Source organism: Pecten maximus, chromosome 9 (assembly GCF_902652985.1).
Source record: "Pecten maximus chromosome 9, xPecMax1.1, whole genome shotgun sequence".
NCBI lineage: Eukaryota > Metazoa > Mollusca > Bivalvia > Pectinida > Pectinidae > Pecten > Pecten maximus.
Window position 1 is genome coordinate 27,299,009 of NC_047023.1, and position 10,069 is coordinate 27,309,077.

A 10,069-nucleotide genomic window follows, 5' to 3' on the forward strand; every position below is an offset into this window, starting at 1 on the left:
TACTATAGTGATAGTACATTAACACCTTGTTTACCTAATAAACATACCTGGTATGTGTGTAAATATATTGATAATTAATTGCAAAAGAAAATAGAAACAAATTTCAAGGAAATTGTGCAGCAACTTTTAAAGGCCTTACAAAATTGTAACTGATATGGTCTCTTACCCAAAAGGTGTCAAATTGACTAAAATTTCCAAAATCTTCCTTCTTAAGACCGGAACAAGGTAGGAACAAATACTGTACTTCTCATAGATTGAAAGGTCTGAAGGTGCTTTTCAAAATTTTGAATTTCATGACCCTGGCATTTCACATTTCTCCCTGGGGAGGGGGTAAACTTTACTATAATTTAGTTCATATAGGCAACATTTGTTGATCTGTCATTGGAAATAATTTAAACTTTGTTGAAATTATCAGTGTGGGATGGCAGTTTGATGGTACATGCACATGTTGGCCCTGACTGACCCCCAAGGGCCGAATTTACAGAAATTTCAAAAATCATCTCAATACCCAGATATGGTAGAATTAAATACTCTTTATAGATAAAAGGGTCTAAAGGTGCTTGAAATTCGTGACCGTTTCCCCCTGGGGTGGTGTTAAAATGTCCTAGTTTTTACAAGGAAAATAACATTATATGCATAATTTGTTGAATCACCATTGGAAATGATTAAAAAAGGTAAAAATATCGTTATGGGGTGGCATTTTTATGGTATGCACACATTGGCCCTGACAGACCCCTAGGGGCCGAAAGGCATGGTCAATGACTAAAACATATTATTACTTAGGTGACCGTTAAGACCCTTGACATCTTGTTCACCAAAAAAACTAAAACTGTCGCCAGGATGGCGTACTAATACCCCTGCAATCTGCACTAGTCAATGGACAACTGGAACTGTTATTTAGAGGCTTACTAAGACAACCTGTGCATGCCCAAATTTCTGAAATTCAGAATGGCTGGAATATGTGTTGTTCATAAGAAAGATAATTTAGTCCCCAAGTATTGTTGAAATCAGTCCACAGGTTTTGGAAGAGTTGTCTGGACAATAACAAGAGGCCCATGGGGCCTGTATCGCTCACCTGGATGGATTAGACCAAATGTCAAAATAATGTTCATATTCTATTAGTTTTATTTGTAAATCTCTAACAATGCTATATATGGTTATAGTGTGGGAATCCGAACTGCTTTAAAGATTAATGAATTCCAGACTCTCTAAAGTCTGAAAGACCTCAAGAATTGTTTTGAGAACATGCATGCATTCATGACTTTATGACTAGTAGCGATTTAAAGGAATTACCTCGATTTCCCCTATTGGGCCCCACTCTTTTGGCCCCTCGGGGGGTCAGAGTCACCAATTATACAAAATCTGTTCGCCTTCCCCCAAGGATGTTTCTGACCAAATTGGGTTCAAATCCATTCATAACTTTATAACTAGTAGCGATTTAAAGGAATTACCTCTATTTCCCCTATTGGGCCCCACCCCTTTGGCCCCTTTGGGGTCAGAGTCACCATTTATGCAAAATCTGTTCCCCTTCTGCCAAGGATGTCTCTGACCAAATTGGGTTAAAATCCATTGATAACTTAATAACTAGTAGCAATTTAAAGGAATTACCTCTATTTCCATTATTGGGCCCCACCCCTTTGGCCCCTCGGGGGTCAGAGTCACCATTTATGCAAAATCTGTTCCCCTTTCCCCAAGGATGTTTCTGACCAAATTGGGTTCAAATCCATTCATAACTTTATGACTAGTAGCGATTTAAAGGAATTACCTCTATTTCCCCTATTGGGCCCCGCCCCTTTGGCCCCTTTGGGGTCAGAGCCACCATTTATGCAAAATCTGTTCCCCTTCCCCCAAGGATGTCTCTGACCAAATTGGGTTCAAATCCATTCATAACTTTATGACAAGTAGCGATTTAAAGGAATTACCTCTATTTCCCCTATTGGGCCCCGCCCTTTTGGCTCCTTTGGGGTCAGAGCCACCATTTATGCAAAATCTGTTCCCCTTCCCCCAAGGATGTTTCTGACCAAATTGGGTTCAAATCCATTCATAACTTTATGACTAGTAGAGATTTAAAGGAATTGTCTCTATTTCCCCTATAGGGCCCGCCCCTCCGACCCCTGGGGGGTCAGAGCCACCATTTATGCAAATTCTGATCCCCTTCTGCCAAGGATGTTTCTGACCAAATTTGGTAAAAATCCAATAAGAACTTTTTGACTAGTAGCCATTTGAAGCAAATGTTGACGGACGGACGACGGGCTATGACATAAGCTCACCGGACCTTCGGTCCAGGTGAGCTAAAAACCTGTTTATAGTCACCAGTTACCATTTGGAATTTAATTAAACAGCTGCATGCACATCTGCACATGTTCCCCAACATTCCCATCAAGTTTTGTTAAAATCAGTTCACAAGTTTAGGAAGAGTTATCAAAACAAGAAAAACCTATAAATAGTGACAGTAACCATGGCAACCAAAATTTTGGAATTTTAACAGCTGCATGCACATCTACATATGGTCCTCTCTATTTGTGTTAAGTTTCATTGGAATCGGCCCACCAATTTTGGAGGAGTCGTCTGGACAATAAAAACCTGTTAATAGTGACCAGTTACCATGTCAACAAAAAATTAGTAATTTAAGGGGCATCTTAACAGCAAATCCAGTCAAAACATTGATATTTTACAGGCCTATAAATCCCTATTATGGTGCAATGTCACAGAAGTAACATGATGAACTTTTAGTATGTATCATGGCAAACCGTGGGACTTGCTGTTAACATGTAATTTGTTAAGCTGTTTGTAAATTTCAACAAAACGTAAGAAAAATGCATGTTTCAGGGGGACATAATTAACTCATTTGTATCCCATATATTACACAAACTTGCCATGTCGTTTTGCTCACAAGTGTCTAAAGCACAAAATAGGAGCATTGGTTTGACCAGCTTTGACATTATTATATGTATAAACGCTGTTTTTATTTTGACCTTGAATTGCAAATGGCGGTCGTGAATGATATAACACAAATATGGCATATCAGGAGGTATTTAAAACATCAAAAATGCTCTTATTAGACAATATAAAGTATTCTTGAAGTGGCAAGAAGACTGCTTTTATGAAAAAATGTTCAACCGTTGAGTTTGGGGTAAAATAAGCCTATTTCTGAAAAAGGCTCCAAACTCACCAGTTTAACAAATTGACTTCAAAATGTTCATGTTACTATGATAAGATGTCTTAAAAGTACGATATAGGAGTATTGTTATTAACTGAAATGCCTCCTCTTAGCCATATTTATGTAATATTATTCTCAGCCGCCATTTGCATTACAAGGTCAAAACAAAATAAGTGTTTATACGTACATACAGTAAAATCCGGTCAAACAAATGCTCCTACGTATACCCTGTGCTATAGACACTTGTGAACATAACAGCTTGGCTATTTTTCAGGTTTTATTATTTGCGTGACTTAGAATTATTCCATGCTACATCTTACCACAAAGTTACTCTATAGAAGAAACTGGTAGCATCTATAGCAATTTATTGGTGATTGTAAGAAGCTACATGTCCAAACAAACATTTTGGTATATTACATCACATTTTTTGTGCAAATCTTTAGGTATTTATTCGTGTTTGAAATTCAACACTATTCTGCTATATAGATGACCCTTAAACAGCTGCATGCACATCTGCACGTTCCCTACCATTTCGATTAAGTTTTGTAAAAATTGGTTCACAAGTTTAGTTGTCCGGACAAGAAAAACCTATGAATAGTGACCAGTAACCATGGCAACTAAAATTTTGCAATTTAACGGCTTCATGCACATCTATGCATGGTCCTCTCTATTTGTGTATCAATTTCTTTAAAATGCATGTAATCCATAGATTGGAATGCTATATGTCCTTGCTAGTTTATGGAGATTCAAGACGAAACTTAACGACAATATATTGCTGCCGAAGAAAAAGTAACACGTCCCACAACGAGACAAATAAATTTGGATTTCACATATTTACCCAGTGCGTACCAAAGACCTGTAAATTTGTTGCAAAGTCCGATCATTTAAGCTTATATTTTGCTAGTTTTAGAAGCTACTTGTACTTCGCTAGTCAATTGCAAGTGTTAGCAAATGTTTATATTTCTAGTAGCTATTCTGACCCAACATTATTGGTCAGTCTAATCTTATCCAATCATGTATAAAAGCACGATCTAAATTATCAATCCACCACCTTTCCTAAAAAATCTTATTTTTCATTCAGACACATAATTGAGTTTGGTCATTCCTGGATTAAACATCGGAGTCACTTTCTCAAGCAATTTCGATAAAATAAAACCTTCATTGAAGAATTACTTCGCTTTGCAAAGCTGCGTTGCATCATTTATCGTTTGTGTCGACACTAACTAGGTATAAATTGTATATATTATCCAAAATAGTAGGAAGCTTGTTAGTGATTTACAAATAATTTAACATTACAATTGAGGGGAGAAGGCTTATTTGAGGATAAATACGTACACTAAATCTCAAATCACAAACATCTTCATTAATTTCATCAATTTTAATAAGACAGTATATATAACTTAAAAACATACATCACAGAAAGACAATGGTTCACTAATGAACACAAAATTACAGTGACACAATTAGATTATTTGTTCCAATTAACACCGACACTTTGGCCATTACACTTTAAAAAGAAATGTGCACTTGACTGGCTTAGGACCTAAATACTGGCTCCATGGAAATTACATGTTATAATGTTCATCACAATATTGGAAATGTCGAACAATGAAATAAATTCCCAGTCTGTATCATCTAATCAAAGCACATTTAATGTTAAAGCTAAAACTGTCAAAGTTAAAACTTGAACACATTTTCAGTTTATTGTCCTCCTCTCAGACGGAGCACAAGATGGAGTGTGGACTCCTTCTGGATGTTGTAGTCGGAAAGGGTACGGCCATCTTCCAGCTGTTTACCAGCAAAGATAAGACGCTGCTGGTCTGGGGGAATACCTTCTTTGTCCTGAATTTTAGCCTTCACATTCTCAATGGAGTCTGATGGTTCAACCTCAAGGGTGATGGTTTTCCCAGTGAGGGTTTTTACAAAGATTTGCATTCCTCCTCTCAGACGGAGCACAAGATGGAGTGTGGACTCCTTCTGGATGTTGTAGTCGGAAAGGGTACGGCCATCTTCCAGCTGTTTACCAGCAAAGATAAGACGCTGCTGGTCTGGGGGAATACCTTCTTTGTCCTGAATTTTAGCCTTCACATTCTCAATGGAGTCTGATGGTTCAACCTCAAGGGTGATGGTTTTCCCAGTGAGGGTTTTTACAAAGATTTGCATTCCTCCTCTCAGACGGAGCACAAGATGGAGTGTGGACTCCTTCTGGATGTTGTAGTCGGAAAGGGTACGGCCATCTTCCAGTTGTTTACCGGCAAAGATAAGACGCTGCTGGTCTGGGGGAATACCTTCTTTGTCCTGAATTTTAGCCTTCACATTCTCAATGGAGTCTGATGGCTCAACCTCAAGGGTGATGGTTTTCCCAGTGAGAGTTTTTACAAAGATTTGCATTCCTCCTCTCAGACGGAGCACAAGATGGAGTGTGGACTCCTTCTGGATGTTGTAGTCGGAAAGGGTACGGCCATCTTCCAGTTGTTTACCGGCAAAGATAAGACGCTGCTGGTCTGGGGGAATACCTTCTTTGTCCTGAATTTTAGCCTTCACATTCTCAATGGAGTCTGATGGTTCAACCTCAAGGGTGATGGTTTTCCCAGTGAGGGTTTTTACAAAAATTTGCATTCCTCCTCTCAGACGGAGCACAAGATGGAGTGTGGACTCCTTCTGGATGTTGTAGTCGGAAAGGGTACGGCCATCTTCCAGTTGTTTACCGGCAAAGATAAGACGCTGCTGGTCTGGGGGAATACCTTCTTTGTCCTGAATTTTAGCCTTCACATTCTCAATGGAGTCTGATGGTTCAACCTCAAGGGTGATGGTTTTCCCAGTGAGGGTTTTTACAAAGATTTGCATTCCTCCTCTCAGACGGAGCACAAGATGGAGTGTGGACTCCTTCTGGATGTTGTAGTCGGAAAGGGTACGGCCATCTTCCAGTTGTTTACCGGCAAAGATAAGACGCTGCTGGTCTGGGGGAATACCTTCTTTGTCCTGAATTTTAGCCTTCACATTCTCAATGGAGTCCGATGGCTCAACCTCAAGGGTGATGGTTTTCCCAGTGAGGGTTTTCACAAAGATTTGCATTCCTCCTCTCAGACGGAGCACAAGATGGAGTGTGGACTCCTTCTGGATGTTGTAGTCGGAAAGGGTGCGCCCATCTTCCAGCTGTTTACCGGCAAAGATGAGACGCTGCTGGTCTGGGGGAATACCTTCTTTGTCCTGAATTTTAGCCTTCACATTCTCAATGGAGTCTGATGGCTCAACCTCAAGGGTGATGGTTTTCCCAGTGAGGGTTTTCACAAAGATTTGCATTCCTCCTCTCAGACGGAGCACAAGATGGAGTGTGGACTCCTTCTGGATGTTGTAGTCGGAAAGGGTGCGCCCATCTTCCAGCTGTTTACCGGCAAAGATGAGACGCTGCTGGTCTGGGGGAATACCTTCTTTGTCCTGAATTTTAGCCTTCACATTCTCAATTGAGTCTGATGGTTCAACCTCAAGGGTGATGGTTTTCCCAGTGAGGGTTTTTACAAAGATTTGCATTCCTCCTCTCAGACGGAGCACAAGATGGAGTGTGGACTCCTTCTGGATGTTGTAGTCGGAAAGGGTACGGCCATCTTCCAGTTGTTTACCAGCAAAGATAAGACGCTGCTGGTCTGGGGGAATACCTTCTTTGTCTTGAATTTTGGCCTTCACATTCTCGATCGAGTCTGATGGCTCAACCTCAAGGGTGATGGTTTTTCCAGTAAGCGTTTTCACAAAGATCTGCATGGTTCTGAAAAATATGATGTTGATAACTGGATTAATTATAAAATCTAAATTGAATAGTTGTTACAACCTCGAATAACAGCCAAATTTTTACCGATTGATCCAGAAAAAAAAATGAAACAAAATTCCTAACGAATTACTTTTTCAAAATTATAACAAAATGATGGTATTATTTAAACATTTCCGTTGTCAAAAGATTCAGTAGGACGTCGCGTAAATTAAGAAGAGGTCGTATCTCAGAATTTAGGCCTAGTACCGGAACTACCCTATGAGACCACCATCAGCTGATTCAAACATCCGGTAATGACGTCACAATTCATTATGTACATATATCGCATAAACATGCCGCCATCTTGAAATAATATACAAGTACATTTCTACGACTCTGAAAAGCTTGCTTGTTAAAAATAAACACTAATTATCAGTTAAATTGTGGTTTCAATTATTCCAAACATGATTTTTTAAAGTAAATTAATGCCAAAATATATATATTTTGTTCCCATGGCGGGAATCGCTACGAAATCGCATGCACAACGCCAACGACAAACAAAAACTCACAAGTTATCATCAATCTAAGATAACATCAAAAGTACTCGATTATTTCATTAACAGAGATGTACCAGTTATAAAATGAAATATTTGAAATGGCGAAATAGATCAGACATACTTCTGGATTTCATGAGTTTCATACAACGTCCGGGTTAGATTTTATCAACACCTAAGTTCTAACGCTGCAGTAGAATCCTTACAAGTTTGAGTGTTCGTTGGGCAGTTATTTATTTATATATTAATATTAAAGTAGAATATAAAGGTATATACTGATATATTATATGAAGTTTCTAACTTACCTTTGTTCTGTGTTTAACTTCAGCAAATTTTCTCTGTTGTTCTCTTCTCTCAGTGTTCGTGTCTGGTTCTGCGCTGTTCTCTCGGATATATATATACCACTACCACAGTAAGTCATGTGACTAGATTGCACGAATCATAAGCCGTTCCAGAAAGATCATCATTGTGCAAGAATGAACCTGACGGCTGATGTCTAAAAATAAGTATCACACGTGACTTTAAAATAGATATATGACATCACATGATTTGTTGGTAGTCAATAGTTTCACAAGGGGTACAAAATAAGAACGTAACTTATATAATGCGTACTTATTTAAAAGTAGAATATAGAAGACTCTATAGTATTTATTTAAATCTAACATTATATTTTATATTAGCTTACTGTAATCATTTTAAAGTGGGTACGTGTATTGTGACCAGAAATCTATTTTTAAAATACCTATATCGACATGTTGCGATTTTAAAATTGCTGATGTGTCAGTTTGATTACTCTATATTCATATAGAGTATATATATATACATCTGATGTAATCGGTTACAGTAGATCTACACCTCCAGCATATGAAATCAGTTTATTGTTACATAGTAGATAATAATTATTAGACTTTGATCCACATACGTTGATCATTGTTATCAAATACGAATAAATATCATGTCTGCAAAGTTGCAAAAAATTAAATTGTGGCAATCCCTTGTTCAAATTAATTTTGGCAATATAATGTGTTTAGGTAGTGACCACAATTAACGCGTGTGCCATAAACATATATATGAACTGCTATAAAATTTGTCTCGAGGTTTATACCCCCATACACCTCAACATAACTGTATTCAATCCTTAAATGAACTCTAGCATAGGCCTAGAGCTCAGCTTTCTCTATTCAGATCATACAGGGTCCAGCCAGCACTTTTGACGATTCTCCTTTCAACACTTCCAACAAAATGCACTTTCAAGAGTAGTTTACGTTGCTTTTTTAAATACATATATGAGAAAACCACCAGCATTAATTTTGTATTAACATTCTGGGAGTGTATCGATTCAGATTTTTACAATTATGATAATTACTTATACAAATAACACGTGTGCATATTGATCAAGGAATATGTCTAAAATTGTCTACATCGACATCATTTTCATTTACTCCATTAAGAAGATTTTACAAACAGGTTAACGTAATGAGAGAGCTAATTAAATATATAAGTTATCAAAATGATAAGTGATCAGAAAACAGAACTTTACTATACTGTCACATACATGGCGTAGCCAACACTGAAACAAAAACGCAATTGCATGCACATCGATATTCAAAGAAAAATGTAATAACAAATAATCATAATGAAAGAAATAATATTAAGAAAAGAAGTGATAAGAAATTGATAGAACTTGTGTTCAAGTGTACGTTAAGACACCCAGGAACAAGACTAGAATTACGCGCGCAGTCATTTATCCGTCTCGTCTGTCCTGATTTGTCAGTAGAGTACATCCAAATCTACCGCCCCCCCCCCCCCCCCCCCCCCCCCAAAAAAAACAAACAAAAAACACACACAAAAAACAAAAACAAAAACAAAACAAAAAACACACACACACGCACACAAAAACAAAAACAAAGGAAAACTAAATATTATAGTGTTGGAAGCACCCTGTATATGTACGTTATAGTCATATGTATAATATATATCATACAAGTAAATATCGATTCATTTAAAAATTGGAAATTTCGCAAAACTACTATTTCTCAAAATGACAATGTGACCCTAAAATCATTCTTTATCTTTTCATCCATGTATGTTTAGTACCCGCGTCTTAGGTCGGGTTGATACAAGAATAGGGACTTGGTACGAATTACTGTCTATGACGTCATCAGATGGTCATTCAATTCATTTTATTGACTTTAAGCTTTACAGCTCATCAGTACATATAACATATATACAATACAATAAATTGGCGGTCACAGCAATATAGCAGTGACGTAACAATATCTTAGAGAATGGACATCTGTGAAATTGTTTTTTTTTTTTTTTTTTTTTAAATCCCCCCAAAAAATTATATCAAGTTTTTCCTTAATGGTGTGGCATCATATACATATTTACATAACATTGTTAAATCTTTAAAGTTAGTTGTACTAATTAATTGGATCATCTTAAATACTGATGTTTTTTTCCCCGTAATAAGTCTTAATGCATCTTGATCTTAAGGCTTGAAAGTTTGGACAAATGAAGAGGAAGTGATATTCATCTTCTATGTCACCAGAGTGGCAAACTTTACACAAACGCTCATTTCTTGCAATATTTTGATATCGACCAGTTTCA

General features: G+C 37.4%; 1 protein-coding gene across 1 annotated transcript; it reads right to left on the reverse strand.

The window, feature by feature from the left end:
* Positions 1-4,523: 4,523 nt before the first annotated feature.
* Positions 4,524-7,899, reverse strand: LOC117334173 (polyubiquitin-C). The gene is made up of 2 exons (XM_033893646.1): positions 7,765-7,899; positions 4,524-6,923 (listed from the first exon to the last, which is right to left on the reverse strand). The coding sequence occupies exons 1-2, from the start codon at positions 7,878-7,880 to the stop codon at positions 4,862-4,864; spliced, it is 2,178 nt and encodes a 725-aa protein (XP_033749537.1). The 5' UTR covers positions 7,881-7,899; the 3' UTR covers positions 4,524-4,861.
* Positions 7,900-10,069: the final 2,170 nt, after the last annotated feature.